Here is a 22,500-nt window from a genome sequence, read left to right as displayed (position 1 = left end):
TTGTGGTTTTCCTCATCCTCGCCGAGAATGCTGCTGATGGAGAATGAGTGGGACTTTTTGGGTGGTGGAGTGGGTAACGCAGGAGACATCTGAGGACAGGGGGATGGTGGTGATGGGGATAATGACGACGGTGATATGTGGTTGTTGTTGTTGTTGTTGTTGTTGTTGTTGTTATTGTTGTTGCTGTTGTTGGTAGTGGCGGCAGTTGCTGATGGTGACATTGTTTTGCTAACCGTTGGCGACGAAGCTGGAGATTCACAGTCTGAAGATGGCATTTCTGGTAGATAAATCACCCAATTGTCGTTATATATTGGCTTGATGGATAACGATAGTATGGTCAATGACAATGAGATATGCAGAACTCTGTACCACAAACCAAAAATAACTAATATGTTTTTTTAATCCAAATTAAATCTAAATGGATAAAATTTTATTCAAGATAAATTTCTTTGCTATGTTTCTTTTTAATTTCTAAAAGACCATGAATTTGGTATATTTCACAATTCAAACACTCCTTTTGACAAAAATTAATTTTAATTACAAACAAATCGCAGTCCGTAATATAAACCTAATTAAAGGTTGTTTTGTAAATAGTGGATCTTGATTTGAATTCATTTCTTGTCGATAATAAAAACACTTAAGGCGCCAGAAAAATCAAGAAATTTGAAAAGAAGAATTATAAAAGTTTTCTAATGTGTTAGGTATTCTTATATATGAGCATTCAAATCAGAACAGGAATAATATCTGTATTTCAAATATTATAACAAATAGAGCAAGAATATCCGAAGAACAAACAAAACGAAGATCGTCCTGAGAAACACACAATCCTGAGAATAGAAAATCAGTGACAGAGTTACGAACAGTCAATGAACCTCTGACCGATTCTTCAAACAGTTGACAGACTTTGTGAATCAAAACCGGCACATTGATACTATTTACGCTTCGTCCATGAGGCGCCTTTCGCTATTCCCGCTTTGATAACTATAAAATAATAACTGTCCCCTCGATTAGACAACTGTCAACCTCCAAACAGCGACAGTGATTGGCCAAACAAAAAGCATAATAGGATTAATGAAGAGAGCAGCCGACAGCCAGGCCACGCCCATTCAATCAGGAAAGATCGAAATCTGAGATCAGGCTGATCAGTGATTGGCGGAAGGCGGGGAGTGTGACACTGTCGGTAGGAGGCTTTTGGTGTTGACGAGGGAGGAGGATTTTATGACGACTATTGAAGACGTGACGAGTGAATCGGAATCGTGAGCTTGAAAGTGTGTGAAAATTATCGGACAAAGACCGACCCGAGACTCCAGACGACTAACTGTACATGCGAGGTTCACAGACGAGCCTTGGGATCATGTGACGTGAGCATTCATCCATAAAAATTGTAGTCGCCATCACGTCACGACAATCCAATGAATTCACAAACCGTTTTGAGAGGTGAACTGTCACACTGCCACCCCTGACAGTTACAAGAGTCTGAAGCTTGTTTTGATTTGGTGCTTGTTTTGTTTATATTCTATTTTTTTCTCTCCCGCTTCTTTCTCGTTTAATGTTTTTGTGTGTTTTCAGCTGCTCGGCTATGCGGCAATAATGTGTACTACTATTCTGAGAGAATGAAATCAAAACAATTACTTGATACGTCTCGAATTCCTTGCAATTTTATTCACGCCATGTCGTCAAAGACTAGCGGTATTCTTTTTAAATGGCGGAATAATTTGACATTGTTTCTTTATATTTGACATTCATTACCTCGTTCCTTGCGTCTTTTTTTTTTTTTTTGTTGTTGTTTTTGTTTTTTGTTTTTTAGAAGAAAAAAAAAAGGGGGGGGGGATTTGGGGTACGGAAGTCATAAACACGCAAAATGCTGGTTTCAACTCGACGTGTACTGGGTCTGATAACCCTAAATGTTATGGGCTCATTGTTGTCATAGAAATACTACTAAACCAACGCAAAATATACTCCATTACAAGAATATTAAATCAAGCCCATAATTGCGTTCGCTTATCAGACCTGCTAATATGTGCACCTGGGTTCGACTTCATGTTGTATCGTCATCTGTTTTCTGCGTCCCGTCCACCTAATTTAGCTTTTAAAATTAGAATAAGCATGAAGGCACCATAAACTGGGTTAAACTCTGACTTCATTTGGCTCTCCTCGCCCCCGCCCTCTCTCTCTCTCTCTCTCTCTCTCTCTCTCTCTCTCTCTCTCTCTCTCTCTCTCTCTCTCACACACACACACACACACACTCTCTCTTTTTTCTCTCTCTCTCTATCTTTCTATCTATCAATCTATCTATCTATCAATCTATCTATCTATCTATCTATCTATCCATCTCTCTCTCTCTCTCTCTCTCTCTCTCTCTCTCCCCCTCTCTCTCTCTCTCTCTCTGTGTGTGTGTGTGTATGTGTGTGTGTGTTAATACTATTTATCTGTCTATCTATCTATTTTTCTATCTATCTATCTATCTATCTATCTATCTATCTATCCCGTCCAATCTTTTTCTCTCTCTCATACACACAACACACACACACACACACACACACACTAAAAACAGTCTCGCACTTATCCAATGCTATAATCCTACAATTCACAAAGCGCAAATGATTTTCTTATCATTATCGATCAATGGAAAGACAACGACGTAATCGAATCCAGCCACACTGGACGGATAAAAAAATGCAGATGCCCAGCAAAGACCCAGGTTGATTATAAAATATAAAATACATACCAAACTTTGCACCTTACAATCCGTAACTTGTAACCGTATAATATAAGTATAAATTTAATATTATTATCATTTTATTTTATAAATGTGCGGCTATGTGGTCTAGTGGTATGACACTCGCTTTCGAATCGGAAGGTCCTGGGTTCGAGCGTCGCTCGACGCATAGTTGAGTCCTTGGAAAAGACTCTTTACTCACATTCTCTCCCCGTACTCAGGTGTAAAATGAGTACCTGGCCGTTAACAGTGTTGTCTTTGTCCGAAAAATTGTAATATCGCCTGACAGGCGTCATGTCTCGTCCTACATGTTAAATGTTGCTGTTGACCAGGGACTCCTTGTAAAGCGCTTTGAGCACGTTAAGTGGATATTGCGCTATATAAAAGCTCAATTTTTTTTTTATTTCAGACTGATAGTTTAAAAGGTCCCTCCTTGGTCTCCCTCCCTCCCTTACTCGCAGTTCGTATTTATCATTTGCGTTTAAAATTATTATTTATTATTATATCGTGTTCTGTCTCGTCCGGGCCTAAATAAATGTGTTTTGAACAAGAATTAAATTACCAAGAGATGAATTCCTCGGTTGATATTTTTTTTTGAAAATGGGTTAAGACCACTTTAATTATAGGGAAAGGGCATATTATATGTTTACACAAACATTGGTATCTATTTAAACCTGACATTCATGTTGAAATGAGATCACGATTTTTTAATTTTTTTTTTTAATGGAATATTGATAGCACTTGCTGTTTTGTGACACGATCTCAATGAGTTAAGTTTTATGATCACGGTATTTAGAATAAATGAGATAAGATTATCGTCATCATATATTTTGTTAAAGATTTATTAATGCCTTTACGTTTTCTTCCTTCACTAGTGGTACCAACAACAACAAAATCTGTCCTCTCGGATATATAATCGAATAATGGGTCTAGACCCTCTAATTACAAGGCATATGTGTAGACGTTGCTTAATTATACAATTGTGTTAATACATGATAATTTGATGTGTTAACAGAGAATGGTATAAATTCTCAGAAGTAGCCATTTAGAACCTGATTTGTCACTCTGAGTACAAATAATTAGTATCCATCCTCCACTTTCACACCGGGCCACTCACACTCACCTTTACATTCTCTAATTCTTTGATCCTCTTAACACATTCGCGCTCAATGCCGAATTTTTCGGCTCATTCATCATCCAATTAAAACGTATCGGAGTTGTCTCCCCCTGCTCTTTGCACTCCATACAGGAAGGTCGTAACCTACTTATGGCCAAGCATGCAATGTCCTTTTAGGTGGTCCTACTATTATGAGGATAATCATAATTATCGGTGTTATCAGAAGCGACAAAAATTGAAGGCTGCTCTTCCCGTTGGAAAAAGAGCAGGTGTTGAAGTGTGTCCCCGTGAGTTGGGGAAGGGATGGGGGTGGGGAATCATCCCTCGATAGTTCAATGTACATTTATGTGTGTTTTTGTTTATGCGCGCACGCGTGTCTTTGTTAGTTTATGATTGCGCGTGAAAGGTTATATTCGGCTCTGTAATCCGTAAGATGGTGACATAAAACTCATCAATTAGTAAGTTTACAATTACTTTATTAACATACCAAAATCTATTAGAAATAACAAAAGATGGATTGCATTACCTATTTACTTATGCTGGCTATAATACTTAACTGAACAAAGATCATGACCATTTCTCCATCGCAGTTTACTCTTTGGTCCATGATCTGTAAGATGTGACATAAAACATATCAATGATTACAATTACATTCCTTTTAACATACAACATCTAATAAATACAACATTTTAAAGATCGGTTACATTGCCTATTTCCTCATGTCCGTCACATTTTACTGAACAAAGATCGTAGTCATTTCTCCATCGCATTTTTGTGCGGCTATGTGGTCTAGTGCTTTCGGATCAGAAGGTCCTGGGTTCGAGCCTGGCTCGGCGCATAGTTGAGTCCTTGGAAAAGGCTCTTTACTCACATTGTCCCATCGTACTCAGGTGTCATGTCCCGTCCTACATGTTAAGTGTTGCTGTTGGACAGGAACCTCCATGTACAGCACTTTTAACACGTTCATTGGATATTGTGCTATATAAAAGCTCAATTATATTTTAATTCTTAAAATTATTTTTATTTACTCTAGCTATTCATTCAATCGTCAAGATCACATTTCTTTATTGACATCTTTTCCGTGGAGTTACACCAAATGGATTTCATCATGCTCATACAAAGAACTATTTAGAATAATAAAATGTTGATACCTTTAGGACAAAATAATTACGTAGCCTTTACGAATGTAAGGCACTTGTGTAAAATGAACCAGAAAGTATATGTGACCCTCCGTCTCAAAACGGTATTATGTCGGGATGATTCAGACCTCAGAAAGTGAATTAAGAGATAGAATGATGAGAAATTGGACCATAGAAGTTTTTGCAAAGCAAAATACAGTATTTATACTCCAGCATGACGTAGAGAAATTAAACCGGAGTTTGATATTGGTGGCTATGAATTCAATTTCCCTAACCGAGTGCATCCCGACATAATACCGCTTTGACACGGCGGGTCACATATGAGTGTCTCACAGAAATGAAAGATATCATCTCAATATTTATTTATGTCCACTAACTAGTAGGTGTTGTAAAAGTGCTTGCGCACTATTTGGGAATAACGCAAAATGAGCATACACAAGAAAAGAAATAAAAAAGAACAAGACCATCTAGATAGATAGTATAAAAATGGCGAAGATCGGTTAAAACAATGATTTTTTTCTGTCATGAGCTTTGAATTTTTATAGATTTAAAAAAAAAAAAAATTATGAACGTCTTAAGCACAGAATCACCCTGGAAGACAAATGATTTGAAGAATACCCACTCTGGCTGATCTAATAATGGAAAGAGTGGCGAAAGTGAGATGGGAAATGTTTGGGGAAAGCAATGATAGTTCTTTAAAGGGAAAACCGTGTAATTTTCTATGGTCGTGGGGGAGTAGCAGCAAAATGAACAACCCTATAAAATCAAATTTCATGCCTGAAGTTTCCACAGAATGCTACTAAACAACATCACTGACGCATAATATGGTGCTGAAAAGTACAATCTCGCACTCTTCTGAAATGAATAATGTGATCTCTACAGGAGAGGGCCGAACTTTTGAATGTGGATAACCTGGGAGGTCAGAAGTCATACTAAGCTCCCCTAAGTCAAAAACTCATTAAAGTTAGTTGGATCATTCGGTGTCAATTGAAAAAAAGTACAGTTGTCTAACCTAAAAAGAACATTATATATCCCTGTTCCGAAAGTTGCCTTTCTTGTCGCATTCTGTCCAACTTTCGTTGCCAGCCAATGAAAATGCCTTACTGAAAGTTCTTTGCATTTCTTTTGGCTGTCAACCAAGCAAAAGCATTACGCAGACGACTGCTGGCAGAACTTAAAAAGGCATTTTGTTTTCCTGTAAGTCTTAACACCAATTTTGTGCTAATGGCGGGTGTTCCAAAATCATTGATAATGGTTTGAAAAAAAAAAAAGATTAACATCGTTGAGGTAATTATTTTCAAACTCATTGAAACTTATTGGTTTGTCGTTATTGAAGTCAACCAACCACCGGGCTATCCGCCACTGACCATGGGGAAAATCCATTAATGGCTCCGGTGCTTTGATAAATATAGTCACGCCATTTCATGACAAGTCGGCATGGGGTCTCCCGGGCCTCTCTTCAGGAACACATGGATACAAAAAAAATGAAATGAAAAGCGGTGAGATAGTTACATATTTGAAAGTTATTAGCGTTTATATTCTTACTGTCCGCAGTGTTTGAAAATTATTTTTTTCTGAACGGTGAAAATTACTAGCAGGTTTCTTTTTTTTCTTTTTCTTCTTCTTTTTTTTTTTTTGTTTTGTTTGTTTGTTTGTTTGTTAAGTTCAATTTGTCTGTCTTATTTAATTTGTTGTTGTTGGGTTTTTTTTATATATCTTGTTGTCGTTTGTGGTGTTGTTTGTTTTTTGGTCTTTTGTTTTGTTTTGACTTTTTTATAGATTATCAATTGACGATTTACACTTGCAGACTAGTAAGGGAAATTCGTAGAATTACATTATTTTCTTCTCCATCTGCAGAACTACGTAGGCATCTTTGATTCACTGTGATAAAGAATGCTCGGTGCCAGAGCACATGTTTAGGACTCTGAAGTATTTAAAATAATCATTTAAATTTTGAGGGCAAATTGATAATTTATAAATTTCATTGAAGTGAATTCCTTCTCTTTAAAAAAAAAAAAATAAATAAATAAAAAAAAAAACATTGTGAATTCCTTCCCTTCCCCTTTTCCAACTGAAAATGACGAATTTTCAATGGTACTTTAAAATTATGTATACAATGTTACTGCAAACACACGCATAGGCAGATAACATACACCCGTGTGAGCTCATGCACACACACACACACACACACACACACACACACAAACACAGAGAGAGAGCGCAGAGAGAGAGAGAGCAGAGAGAGAGAGAGAAATAGAGGGAGAGAGAGAGAGAGAGAGAGAGAGAGAGAGAGAGAGTTCATTGAGAGATTTGTGAATGTGTGTTCTAGCTTTATTAATAGGTATTGACACTTTTATGAGTTTTATAGTGCCCCAAATTTACAGTTAAGACCTCTTAAAGCAAAATACTTTAACAATATTCAGATTAGAATAAACGCATTTATAACAAAGTTCCCCTTTATGCCTTTCGTTAATACCAAAAAAAAAAGAAAGAAAGGAATCAAGGGAAATGTGATGCCAGTTTGATTGCAAGTTTCGGATATCCCACGGAGGTAAAGCGCAGCAATATATAAATATTAACAAAAACAACAAGATTAATAAGATAAGATAAGCGATAGATGATTTTTTTAAAGTAAAAAAAAAAAAGAGATCAGAACCCCACTTTCAATTTAGATAGATCGATAATAATTTTGAGAATTTTAGGACGCAAGATAATGAAGAAGAATATAAAGAAGAAGAAGAAGAAGAAGAAGAAGAAGAAGAAGAAGAAGAAGAAGAAGAAGAAGAAGAAGAAGAAGAAGAAGAGAAGGAGAAGAAGAAGAAGGAAGAGAAGAAGAAGAGAAGAGAAGAAGAAGAGAAGAAGAGAGAGAAGAGAAGAAGAAGAAGAAGAAGATTATGGTGTGTGTGTGATGATGAGTATTAGAGGAGAGGAGGAGAGGAGGAGAAGGACAGTAAGGAAAGATATCATTTACATCTTTAGGATAGATGCATTACCAAACATGTACAAAAGCCTGATTGGGGTCCGATGCGTAGGAATGACATTTTAAAACGTTTTTCTCTTGCAGAACTTTGGATAGCAGGAGCTAAATTAGATACTAAGGGTATGCTTTATAATATTATACCCATTGACGCTACATTCAGACATTGTAGTAATTGTTACTGTCCTTTTCACGCCACAGAAACCGTGACAAACTTCGACTTCTCCTGTCTTTTATGTAAAGGAATACATTTTCCATTTATCATCCACTCATTCGCATCATTATATTTATACGTAATAGGTATATTCATAATTGGAAGGAGTTGACGTAACTTAACAACAATGGCTGAACGAATGATGCTGAGTGTTTACCCAAAATACTCACAGCATTCGCCAGCAGGACATAACTTACCATGACACAAAATTATGTGTAACCTTAAACGTTTATCGTCTGATTAATACAATTTAGTTAGAACAAAACATAAAAATGGTTGGCGAAAAACAATAACAAAGATCTGAGTGAAGTCAATTTCGTTCTATCTGTAGCGACTGATTCGATATATATATTCTTATACATAACCTAGTTAATAATCATTTATATTCATACTACACCAATATTTCAAACTTTGGTGTCTCTTTGATAACAGTATCAGATGGACACGGAACAAACAAAGGAGTACAGATGGAGAATGCGTGAGCGCATGTAAGTGCGCGGTGTGTGATGTGGTATAGTCGTGTGGCAAAAAACTACAGCCAAGTCGTCCACTGATCCAAAGCAAAAAAGTGGTTTTAAATAATGTTGTATACACGAGTCCCTCTCGCTACTTCTTGAGTCTCTTTGTGTTTACACAAAACCACGACAGCAATTGCTTCTAATGATGTAAGGCTGTTATGATGATCTATACAAGACGCAAACTTCTCGCCGCAATCGTGTACGGTCGCGAACCCGTCCGGAAGCTTCGTCACAACGCAACGTTCAACTTGATGCTCTGCGAATTCGGGCTCTTAACCACAACGTGTACACAACGGTTGGGCAGGTGGAAAATTAAAAGTTAATGATGAAGGGAGTGTCCGGTGAGGAAGGTTCTCGACCGAAGTCGGTTCGCTGCCACCCAGTGTCTCCTCTTGCTGATGGAGAAGCCTGGCAACTTCTCCGGGTTTTGAAGTGTTCATCATCAGGTACATCTTATCAAAGTAGGATTTGAGTCTGGTAACGTCCTGAGTACGCTCTCGAGACGGGTCCACACCTTACTTTGAGTAACGAGCGCCCAGTCGTCTGCGTATTTCAGCGAGCCTCAGGGAGGAAGTGTTCGGCATGTCGCTAATGTAGACATTAAAAAACATTGGCACCATAACATATCCCTGAGGGACTCCGTTCCTCAGATTACTGGATTTGCTCGTAGTGTCTCCCAGGCGACGTGGAATTGTTTTTCCCCTGAGATTGAAGAGAACAACTTCAAGGTTTCTTGCACCTTATGAGCTTTGCAAATTTGATATGTATTAACCCATCGCACCAGACCGTATCGTACGCCGCTTATAGGTCTATAAATACAGTACCAGTTTGCTGTTTCCTTTCAAACCCTGCTTCAATTTGCTCCGTAAGGGCAATGACCTGCTCCGATGTACACATCCCTTTTCTGAAGCCCGCCTGCTCGGATGGCAGGGCAGTGTCTAGGACCCGCCCCCATCAGTTCAATATCACACCCTCCAAAGTTTGTACAGGCCGATCAGAAGTGATATGGGTCTGTAGCTGTCGACCTCCTTCTCCGGTGTCCCTTTCTTCAGGATGGCAATTATCTTAGCCTGCTTCCACACTTGTGGAAGTTTCCTTTTGCAAGGACGTTAGATATTGCCTCTGCCAGCCAGGCCGTGCCCTGGGGCCCAGATGCGTCACCACGTCGGGATTTATGCCATCTATTCCGCTGCTTTTCCGTTCTTTACATCGCTAATGGCTGGGCCCACTTTTCGGGAACTGAAGGGGAATGTCCAGTCCGATTCTTCGTCCGCAGGCAACGAGTCTAAAATTGCACGGTATGCGTTGCGGACAACGCGCTCGAAAACCTGATTCGGGACCCGTTTACTACGGTTCTTTATATTCTTGGCAATTGTGTCTGCCTCACAATCCGGTTCAGCCTTCTTTTTTTATCAGTCGTCAAGCGTGTCGACTAGAGCGTGTAAAGTCGAGACTTTCTACGGTCTCCTGCTACCATTGATGCCTTCATCCTACCAGAGACTGAAGTAGTCTATCGGCTACTTCCTGAGACTGGGTCTGCTGGTACTCTGTGTACAGCTTTTCCGACTCCTCCGTCCAGCAGGGGGTGTAGAAATTCGGTTTGCTCTGTGAGGAATGGAGCGGTGAGCGCTCTTAACCAGCAACCTGTTAAATCTGGTTATGTTCTCGGACTTGGGAGAAAGAGCAGGGGCAGACCTGCTCGATATAGGAAGTAAATTCCTCCCAGTTGGCCTTCATGAAGTTCCGTCTGCAGAGAGGGAGGGACTGCACCCTCGGGATTGTCACTCCAGCTGTGACAAGCCTGTGCTGGCTATGAAAGAAGTCACCAAGGACTGCCCGCTTAACCTGTAACGGTTCCCCGTTAACCTCATGACCCCAAGAAGTCTCGAGAAGAACTGAAGATAGGTATTACTGCGTTTGAAACTTTTTTTATTTTGGTGTCGATCAGACAATTCGACATAATATGCCTTTCCTATCGGAGATGGGCGTTAGACTTTGAGGTCCATAAGGGGGGGGGGGGAGCCAGCTGTTATTTCTGTCCAATCAGACAGCATGCACGCTGTTCCATTATCCGAAGATTGTTTGCTGGAGGTTGCGTTTTTTTGATGTAAACAGTTTTCAAAATCAAACGATGTTGAACTCGGTCAAGGACCAAATGGATCATAGTGACCTATTTATTTATTTTTACCAAAATGTTGTGCAAGGCACTTGACCTTCCGTCTTTCATTAATGAACAATACTGCTGGTGGACTTAAGACTAAGACAATACACTTCCTTAAAGCCTTCAATTATTTTATTGTAAAACTGAGAAGATTGTCTTCTCTTGATGAATAAAAAAAAACCGAAATGATAATTAAAATGATATCAAACTGAAATCTTTTTCTGCAATCTAAAGAAGCTTACAACATCAACCTCCATTAATAATAACTTCATTGTGAATTGAAATTAAACAAATTCCACAAGAAAAATTCAGAAGTTTTGATCATGATCAATCGATGCCAAAATACATTAACAACTCGTTTGCTGTCGTATGTTATAAACTGCTCCTTTATACATAATCAATATCACCTCTGTGTACTCTCCTTCTTGGACAGATCAATTGATCCTTTTAAATAATACAAGCTCCGAAAAGCTTTCTCATAGGTAGTTTGCTCATGTTGTCACCACTATTTGGAATTATCTTCAAATTCCATAGAAAAGCTACCTTTTAAACAACCCTAAAACTTTCATCATCATCGTCATCATCATCATCATCATAATCATCATCATCACCATCACCATCATCATCATCATCATCATCATCATCATCATCATCATCATCATCATCTTCTTCTTCTTCTTCTTCTTCTTCTTCTCCTCCTCCTCCTCCTCCTCCTCCTCCTCCTCCTACTACTACTACTACTACTACTACTACTACTACTACTACTACTACTACTACTACTACTACTAATACTACTGCTGCTGCTACTACTTTTATTACTACCACTACTACTACTACTACTACTACTACTACTACTACTACTACTACTACTACTGCTGCTGCTGCTGCTGCTGCTACTACTACTACTACTACTACTACTACTACTACTACTACTACTACTACTACTTATTCTTCTTCATTATGCAGTAGCCCCTTTTTATGGGGCGTCATTCTACATTTGACAGCCACGTGCATGAAAGAAAGAAAAAAGAATAAGAAAAGGAGAAGAAAAATAAAAACAAACAGGTAACACTTTCATTTTCACTGACGTTACTAATCTGTCACACAAAATGAACCCATTCTCTTAAACATTTGGAGGCATCCAAATTCTACAGCATTGGGTAGCAGGTTGTTCCCGAGTCTTATATTGCACAGGGAAAGAATGGGTTTTTGTGTGTTTCTGTTCTTGCATGTGGGATGGACAATTTATGATTATGCCCCTTTTTCTTGATATTGTAATCATTATGATAGACTAAAATCGCATCTTGTTTAATCAATTAGCTTAATTTTGATGAGTAGTTCTATTTGTAATTTTATGTGGCTTTTGGTTTTGTAAAGAAACCGCCTCCAGAACTGATGTAAAACGGAATGGGCAAGGTAAAAATGAATATGAAATTTATATTCAAAATATGTTGGACCTCTCCAATTCAGTTTTATCAGTATGTTTTGGTAGTGACGACGCTGTTTTTTTGTTGTTGTTTGTTTTTTTGGTTTTTGTTTTTGTTTTTTGTTGTTTTGTTTGTTTGTTTTTTGTTTTGTTTTGTTTTTTGTTTTTTGTTTGTTTTTTATTAGATTGTTCAGAATATTGTTAAGAATCTTTACTATTTCACTTATGCAGGGAGATGTTTTCTCCTAGGAAATTGCGTTTTGCTTTCTTGATAAAGATTTACAGTTTTCTTCAACAATGTTTGAGGGAGAAATATTTTCAAACACGCCTTCTTTTAAGTTTTGTCTTAATACCATTGTGGTAGTTTGCGCTGAATTTCGAGTTTCAGTTTTATATCACACAGCACTGTTTCTTGATCACTCATTCCGGGAGTCAATACAAATACAAGCATTGCAAAGTGGGCCAAATTCCAACGGTATGATTCGAACCCCTGACACATCTCGCCCAACCTGTTTTTCTCTCACCTGTACAATTGGGCAAAGGAAGATAACCCTGGAATTGCAACAAATAAACAGCGCCCACGCCCCGCTATACCTAAACATATTGACAGTCTAAACTTTTCTTGACTCTATATTTTGCTAGGCGGTGGTTGGGGGGGGGGGGAGTGCCTAAATTGTTTAAAAAGTCATGTTCAGACAAATGATAAACTTTTTTGAAATAACTGACATTGATAGAGGGTACCCATGTTAAAAAAGGAGAGAAAGTTGGAGAGTGACCCCCCCCCCCCTCTCCCCAACCCATTCCCAAAAAACAGATAGCCGGTGTAGCATTGACAAATCGATGAAGTCATTTTACTCTCTCTCTCTCTCTCTCTCTCTCTCTCTCTCTCTCTCTCTCTCTCTCTCTCTCTCTCTCTCTCTCTCTCTCTCTCTCTCTCTCTCTTCTCTCTCTCTCTCTCTCTCTCTCTCTCTCTCTCTCTCTCTCTCTCTCTCTCTCTCTTCTCTCTCTCTCTCTCTCTCTCTCTCTCCTCTCTCTCTCTCTCTCTTATATATATATATATATATATATATATATATATATATATATATATATATATATATATATTGTAACATTTCTACAAATATAACAACTTTGCCACCACCACATTACCCTCATAACAACCACCAATAATCCTCAGCATCACTATTACCACTACCACAACCGACACATCATCACCATTACCTACACTACAACCAACACCACCACTTCATTATTAACACTCCGGCCACCAAGACAATCACCACCACAATATCATCTCTATCATTACTATAGCATATTACCACAGCCACCATCATCACTACAACCACCGTCACGCCATCATCAATTCCACAACTACTACGACCACCACTGTACAAGAACCACTACCACTGCGACACATATTAAAACCAGAACTACCGCAACTATAAATCATCAACAACACATCGTCTTCACTACCTCAACTACTTAATCATCATTTCCACCACATCATCGTCTCCATCATAATCATTTCTAGAACCGCAAGCGCATCATCATCATCATCATCATCATCACCATCATCATCATCATTATCATCATCATCGTCGTCATCATCATCATCATCATTGTCGTCGTCGTCGTCATCTTCATCATATATACAATACCAATATCACAAGCACCACCACATCATCACAATCATCACCACTACAACTACTACAACCACATCATTATCATTGCAACCAGCAATATTGCAACGATTGTCACCACCACCACATCAACTACTACCACTATCACTGCCACATCTACAACCACATCGATATCAATACAACCACTACAACAACACGACATCGTCATAATCCTCAGCATAATCACTACCACCACCATTGCAACCGCAGTATCACACCATCATAATAACCACCACTGCTATAACCACAACCCATCAAACACACCACCAACACTGCAACCATCACTATATCACCACCATTTTCACTACTACAACTATAAAACCACCAAAACCTCACCATCATCACCATCTTCACTACCTGAACTACATAACCACTACCTCCAACACATCATCATCTCCACCACCACCACCATCATCATCATCATCATCATCATCATCATCATCATTACCATCATCATCATCATCATCATCATCACCCCACACCATCACACCACCACCATCATCATCATCATACATCATCACATCATCATCATCATCATCATCTCATCACACCCACCACACCACCATCATCATCATCATCATCATCATCATCATCATCATCATCATCATCACCACCACCACCACCACCATTCGACCTGGTAGCTACAGTGATGAGACGCATGCTCCATATTGCGGAGCATATCTTCCGCATGGACGCAGACCGCCTCCTGAGTCGAACTTGTATTACCTACTTGAAACGCTCGACAACTAGACCGGCAGGCACTTAATTACATGGGCTGGATTCTATGCCCATTAATGACGAAGTTGTGACTCTAGCCAGGAACAGACGTTCTTGGTGGATTCCCTGTGGCCGTGACACTTTTATGCTGATGTAGCATGGGACCTTATAGGTGCCGTACTAATGTACAATGCAACTCATACATACATACATACATATCACCTACAATCACAAGCACATCACCATCGTCGTCAAAGATACTACCACCACCACTACAATCGTTCATTGCATCATCAATCTCATAATAATCACCGCTGTAACATAACACCACCACATCATCATTATCGTATTTATTACCACGAACATAACTATGCATATAAATTTGAAATTTATACAGTTTATTATCGTCATGGTAAGTTCATCGTTTCCTTTCATATTTCCCGCATTGTTTATTAACTCAGCTGTCATTAGCAACCACCCATTCTCCACCACACTACCTTTAGTTTCGTAAAAGTAATGATAAGTGAATAAATTAGAATAATGGTGTCGCATGATACAATCAAAGTCAGAAAGCTATTTTTGAATGATCATTTAATAAATTATCATTCGAAAATTACGTTCAAACATATCTGTAACAGCTTTTCGCACGTTTCTAAGGGTTATCCGTTTTGGCGTCAAAATGGCGGAGGAAGATAAGAAATCAAGGGCGCCAGTTTATTTCCCTTCAATTCCCCCCAAAGCCCCTTTGTCGACGCAGTCTTATTCAAAGTGAGTGAAAATAACTTCTTCCAATAAACGTATAGCATACAGTTATAACTTCTCAAATTTGCTCATAAATATTTATTTTTCAATAATATTGGCAGACATAGGCATAGGCCTCCAAAAAGTTTCTCCAAATCAAAATCATAACAAATTGAAACGATCATAGGTAATACTCTCTTTACATCGTTATTGATGTTTAAATAGGACGTTTGCTATGTCGCCAACAAGAATAGACTGTACATCGTATATAGTTTAGGCTAAGCATATTTCTTTTACTTTCACGGAGTTCAGTCGAAATCGAAACTGTCGTCTCAATTTTAAGTTTAAGTAAAAAAAAGTTGCAGCCGGTTTGCGACAAGTGTGTTATTTGCCTGACGTTATTTCTAGTCATGTCTGAGGATAACGGATTCGATTATCCCCGGATCAACTTGCACTTATTTGCTGGTCTAATAACCCAATTCATTGCGGGCTCATTGTTGTAATGAAAATCTAAAAATAAAACATTAAGCAAAACATTGTCCATTACAACAATGTTCAACTAGGCCCATAATTGGGTTCGGATGTCAGATCTGCATATATGTACATGTCATTTCGGACAGATTTGCCAGCTAAAATTTGCATAATATACCAAACAAGCCATAGAAAAATGTCAAATGGTTTCTATATTATATTTTTAAAAATTTAAAAAAAAACTCCATCAAATCACATATCTGATTCTGAAATAGAGATGAAAATATAATAACAATCAAACCAATAAACCATAGTTCCAACTCCAAATTGATGGGAAAATACAGTCAGATCACTTTAATCCAGATGCCTCTATTATGCTGACATGTTGTCTGAGGATGTATTTTTTTCTTCTTAATTTCATCAAAATCCGGAAATTCTGGTATCCAGATCCAGACACTTATTTTGGGAACAAACCATTGCAATATAGAGGCTATAATTGGAACATCACACTGACCGACAGTGTCTATCCTTCTACTTTAGTTCAACACAATCGACAAATGATTGAAGTATAATCCAATTTAAAATGCTTTGTCACATTCAATTAAAGCCAGATCGGTAACTAATTTGTCTATCCAGTCTAGTGCTTGGCAGATAGCACAGCCTCCTCATTCAATGTGGCAATGCAGTGTATGTTTAATAATCAACAGGTTTTGAATCGACTGTGACTGGTCAGTTGACACAATCCGATAGACACCAATTAAACCCATGTCACATGATATTGATGCCATTAGCTATTGTTTTCAATTAAGATTAAGCTAACTCTCTGATGGTCATTTGATCTCACCGCCGTTTGACGCTCCTACTTTTGAATCGTCCTTATAAATTATGAGTCACCTTTTCACTTGCCTCAATTGCATAAGCTCTACCCTACTCAAATTTCATTTCTTGTAATTTCTCTAAAACTTCAACCCACCAATACCTTCAGCAATGGGAAAAAGAGTCAAGATATCACCACAAATTGAAATCATTGTGAAAAAAAAAAAATGACCATCCTAAAATGACAACCTAAAACTTTCATGAGTTCCTGAAAGAGAATTTGCACTTGACATCAAAATATTAACTTTCAGTGACATCCTGAAGTAAAAGGACAGAAGACAGCACCCGTAGAAAGTGTGTTAAGCACAAAGACCTAGAAGATGTTCTTTACTTTGGTTTACTAATACCAGAAAAAGCAGCTGCCTTTCAACTTCATGAACAATTACATACAGCTAGCTATGAAATCTCATTTAAAGATATCAGTTCAGTAATCAAGGTTCATGAAAAACTTTTGCTATTATTGTTCATGCTTTAATTCATTGCTTTTAGGTGTACTGGCCAAAATGATTCAACATTTGCAAACTATTCAAAACAGAGCCACAAAACTGATTAAAAAATCTAATGACCCTACTAAAGAAATTTTATATTACAGTCCACAACAGACAATAGCAACACCTTGGGATCAGCGAAAATGTTGCGATTAACCCAAGTTGAGTTTCCAGTCCACTATTGCAACATTTTACACATATTATACATATTATATGGTAAACTCAACCCAGTTGTAAACATTGTTCTTAGTCCACCATAGACTGAGCTATATGATTGAATTAAAAACCCTATTGCAGCCTGTATGGATATTGTCAAGTAAAAGCAGCTTTGATGCAAATCGACATCTTATTCAGATTTGATTCACTTTCACTCTTTTGTTCTCAACATTTGTAAGTGTGAAAGAGATTAACGGTGATGAGAGACAATAAGCTCTCGTTAGTCACAATGCACAGTTGGCAATCCTAAAACAAAGGATATTGCTCAGTCTCTCTTTACAAATGTCATTGTCTACCTGTTTAAAAGACTATGACCAGCACCCTCGCCTCCTATATAATGGCCACAAATGACATCACAAACCCATACTGCAAAGCCCCACCCTCTGTTTGTCTCTAATAAAGTTATGACACACTACTGTAGCATTAAATCCCGCTCACTTTCGATTTTTCAACCTTTTATGATTTCTTCCATGATAAAATTTAATTATGACATTTTTAAGAATTAATATCTTGAATTTACCACCTTTTGAGGGCAAAAGATTTGTTGCAATTAACTGAAGTTTTTTGCAATTAACCAGTGACTTTTATATAGAATTAATCCCGCTTCTTGGGAAATGTTGCGATTAACTCAAAGTTGCAATTAACAGAGTTGTGATTATCCGGAGTGGACTGTATCTCCATTGGTTGCCAGTTAGTAAAAGGATTGCTTTCAAAACTTGTATTATTGTTCATAAATACTTGAATAATCAAGCTCCAGCATACCTCATAAATTTATGTCAAAATTATAATACAACACAACCAATAAGGTTGGCTTTTAATTGTCCCAAAAACTAGCTTATCCCTTAGTGATAAATCTTTTCTTTAAGTGGCCTCATCTTGTGGAATGCGCTCTCCCCATATAATTAGGGATAGTCAGTCTTTCAAAAAACACAGACAGAACTTTTTTCCAGAGTGTATGAATAGTTTCGCAAACAGAATACGCCTTAAATCTAAATTTAATTTTAAGTCTATATTATTCCCGTTTGATCTTAAGTTCAGACTGAAATTTCCTTTGTATGACTGAATTTTTTTTCCTCCAAATTCTGTTGTAATTAATCAATCAAATGTCTTTCGTTCTAATAAGTTATTAAATGTTAGTGAGTAAGTATGTGTGTGTGTGTATATTGTGTGTGAGTGTAAATGTATCTGTTTGTGAGTTTGTGTGCATGTGTTTGTGTGTGTTTGTTTCTTCATATGTGTTCTCAAAATTGTCAATGAATGAATGTTTGAATGACAATTAATATTGTAAAGCGCCGCTGAGCTCTTATGTGGAAGTTGAGCGCTATATAAGTAACTTATTATTGTTGTTATTATTATTATTATTATTATTATTATTATTATTATTATTATTATTATTATTATTATTATTATTATTATTATTATTATTATTATTATTATTATTATATTTTTTTAAATTAACACAATTCAAACGATCACTCAGAGCAGGACTTGAACTAGGGACCAACCAGTCTGAGGGTGAGTGTCATACCATAAGATCCCAAAAGCTGTACATATTTACTCAAATTCAAATATTCACAAGTATCTTTTTTAAAAACTTCACAGATCTGTGCAGGAAGCTCCATATAGAGCTCTTGTTGGTGTTGTAATAGATGCAAGACAACCTGAGAGGGTAAATTCATTTATTATGTTTATAATATTATTTCATCAATGTTATTTTGGTATGAAGAAATTGATCCAGCCATATTGGACTAGATTATGCACTGCATTCTACATATAACTGGGCTCAATACATGAACATTTAGAGGGAGTTGAGAGTGAATGAGTGGGTATACGGTAAGCTTATAACAGAGGTTTTTTATTTCTTTTTTTTCTTGTTTTTTTTTAAAACTCTTTGTGGGTCAGTTGCTCTAAGGTCTCATTTTGTAATGTCGTCAAGCATTGTTAAGCATGGTGACCAAGATTTATGGAATGGTATTGTATCCTTGGGTAAGAACACTTTGTACATATTTTCTCACGCGATAATAGTGTGAATGAGTTGTTAAAGGCCTTGTCCGATATTGTAAGAGCGCAAGTACAGAAAGAACTCCTATTAGGTGACTTATATTGTATGATATAAAAATTCAATTCCATGAGGCTGCAATGAAAAGTAAAAAAGTGCTGTTAGTTTATTGAGTCTGGGGAATTTATTTAAATGCGTTATATAAATGGTCATATCTCCAGAAAGCCAGAGTAAAAAATGCAACCCAAAAATTGATAATTTAAATAAAAGGAGCAACATGTAGCAGTTAGAGTAGCTCATAATTTAACATGAGCTTTTGCATTTAATTACTGCTCCTCAAAATTTTCAAGGTGCTTTAGCTAGTTTTTAATACTTTCTTCAGGGAACTTTAGTCATGAGCATAATATTTATTTTTAAGTCGTAAACAATTAGTAAAGATGACAAGCATTTTAGTTTACAGATATCATAAACCTATCTATTTTGAAGATCTTGCTACAAGTTTATTTGTTTTGATATGTATGTCAATATTCCAACCATTTTTTTGGTTTCAGCATACAGAGAGTCCAAGATGTCGCATTCGCCGTCAGACAGGGTTGACCAACCGTTGGAGATTACCAGAATCTCTTTACAGCGATCTATTGGGAAGCTCTCAAGCATTGAAATCGATAAATATGCCATTCAACCAGAGTCTAGTCAATCTCATTACTGGTAGGTATCCAACCTGCAATGATGCCCTGAACACATGCAAAGAATTTTCCAAAATCAATAAAAACAGATGGAGTCTTCTAATTCCTCATGATATTCCTACATCAAAAGGCAAAAAAGATGCGGAAAGTGGATTTGATGCAGCTAAACGTAATAGTAAATCTCAAATATTCAGTAAAATACGAATCTGATCAATTTTTGTATAGTATTTATGAAACATTAATATATAGCGATGGTCTATCTTTTATTGTCTTTCTTTCTTTTTTTTTCATTATTTCAAAATTAAAATATATTTTAAAAACTTGTATTATTTTTAGTGGTATTTGTATTTGATAGTAAAAATCTATCAATAAAAAAAAACCTAGCTTGATTTTTATTGAAATGTAATTTTTATATAGAAGAAATAATGAGAGTTTGGAGTATTTCTTATGTATGTGTGGTTTGTTTGATTGGATGGTTTTATTAGTGGATTTGTGCGGCTATGTGGTCTCGTGTTAGGACATTCGCCTTTGGATCAGAAAGTCCTGGGTTCGAGTCCCAAGCAACGCATAGTTGAGTTCTTTACTCTTTACTCACATTATCTCAGAGTAAGATGAGTACCTGGCTGATGACAGTGTTGACCCTGTCCGAAAAAAACTGTAATATCGCCCTACATGACTCATTTTACATGTTAAGTGTTGTTGTTGGCTAGCAAAGCACTTTGAGCACATGTAGTGGATATTGTGCTATATAAAAACTCAAGTTTTTTTTTTATTACATCCATTCTGTTAATTTTGTCTAAATACAAATGTTAGTACTGTTCCCCTACAAATAGGTTTTTGAATCCATTTGCCACTGATATTCAACCATAGTTATTTGTTTTACCCTACATGCCTTTGATTGAGACAATGTCTACATCAGTTTTAACATTTCTAGGTTTTCATAACAGATTAATATTACTGAGGTGAGAATTTTATAGATTGTTATCATATATGTTAAAAAACAAAATGGCAGCAATTCATCATTGTCAAAATTTCATTTACATGTAACACCATATTGTTATTTTTAGAAAGTTCGTATCTTTCATGGCAACTCCTAGATTTATTTTCACATTTCACAAAACACGAGCATGTTGAAATTTTTTGTTCCTGAACAATTTTAGATGCGATTAAAAAGAGATTGATTTGTTTTAAACATCGTATTCTCATATCTTTCCATTCAACTATTTGAATCCATAATTCATATTTTAAAGCAACTTCTTTGAAATCAATAAAATATAATGACATCAAATGTTGTAATGTCTTGTATATTTTTTGCTGAGTTACATTTTATCAAAATAAGCAAGACTGATGTGCAATTAACATTCAACTTCTAACTTTCCTTATACAAAAAAAATCTTATGTTTGATATCAAGCGTCTCTGTTTCTGTTTCTATTGTTTATTTATTTGTTTTCCTGTTTTTGTTAAAGCTTTAACTGTGTTAATTTTTTATTTGTAATGAAGTGTTCTTTATCGCTCTTTGCACGAGTCCTGACAATTCTATTTAAAAAGCAATTTTTAGTGCCATCCTAATTCTGTTTCTAAGATTTCAATTGTTTATATTCTAAGAATAGTTATGTTTTTAGTATTTCCATTATGTTGTATAACTTCTGTATGTGATATCAGATAATCCTTTCCATGATTACTGTGATCACAACTACCGAATTATGCCTATTAAGCACATGGTGAGAGGGCGGTGCGCTAACATTTTTACTCAGTTAAAAAAAAAATTTTTGCTATCAAACATCAAACTAATAGTCATTGATATTTGTGAGATTTCAATCTTATCATAATGCGGTAACCATTATCTCCACACCCTGTTCACTTGCTATGGTTATATTTCTCTCTTACGTAATATAGGGGAATTGGGAAATTTGTCAGTTGTGGTGCGGTTGAGAAGTTCAAAGCGCTCAAAAATGATAATATGATATTGAAATATTTGTTTTTCAAACACTGTGATGCAAACTACAATTGCGTTGTCTAGGGTTGATGTCTTAAAGAGAACTCGCTTTTCTAACAGAATGAATTTTTTCTTAACAAAATCGCTCTTGGTGACTTTTGTTTGGAGCCAATTTCTGTTACACTTAATAATCAGTCTTTCTTGCTTCCCAATGTTCATATGAAAAAGACATTTTAAAAGAGATACATTTTGTTCTGATAATAACCGAATTATACAAAACATTGCATGAAAGCTTGAAAATAGATTTTGATCTTTAGACAGAATTCTTAAACTGTTTGCTGTTCATCCAGTGTGTCATTGCATGATGAAATCCAATATAACAACACATTTCTACTATCATATACTTATATTTATACACG

At 36.7% G+C, this 22,500-nt stretch overlaps 2 protein-coding genes across 3 annotated transcripts in view; one reads left to right on the top strand and one right to left on the bottom strand.

Annotated features, from left to right (window-relative positions):
• Window positions 1-986, bottom strand: part of LOC144966621 (uncharacterized) — a 19,816-nt gene extending 18,830 nt beyond the window's left edge. Inside the window, exon 1 of the mRNA XM_078903365.1 lies at window positions 1-986. This exon is cut by the window's left edge and continues 467 nt beyond it. Within this exon, the coding sequence (XP_078759491.1) occupies window positions 1-275 (275 nt within the window). The 5' untranslated portion in view covers window positions 276-986.
• Window positions 987-15,329: 14,343 nt separating this feature from the next.
• The window catches only part of LOC144966620 (BTB/POZ domain-containing protein 16-like), a 26,164-nt gene continuing 18,993 nt past the window's right edge, over window positions 15,330-22,500 (top strand). For both annotated transcript variants that reach the window (XM_078903364.1, XM_078903363.1), the window contains exons 1-3: window positions 15,330-15,435; window positions 19,062-19,128; window positions 20,010-20,166. In XM_078903364.1, coding sequence (XP_078759490.1) covers window positions 15,347-15,435; window positions 19,062-19,128; window positions 20,010-20,166 — 313 coding nt within the window. In that variant the 5' untranslated portion in view covers window positions 15,330-15,346. The remainder of the gene's footprint in view (window positions 15,436-19,061; window positions 19,129-20,009; window positions 20,167-22,500) is intronic.

Source organism: Berghia stephanieae, chromosome 2 (assembly GCF_034508935.2).
Source record: "Berghia stephanieae isolate SIO BIC M18660-M18661 chromosome 2, UCSD_Bste_1.3, whole genome shotgun sequence".
Taxonomy (NCBI): Eukaryota; Metazoa; Mollusca; class Gastropoda; order Nudibranchia; family Aeolidiidae; genus Berghia; species Berghia stephanieae.
This window is presented reverse-complemented; position numbering and strand designations above follow the sequence as displayed.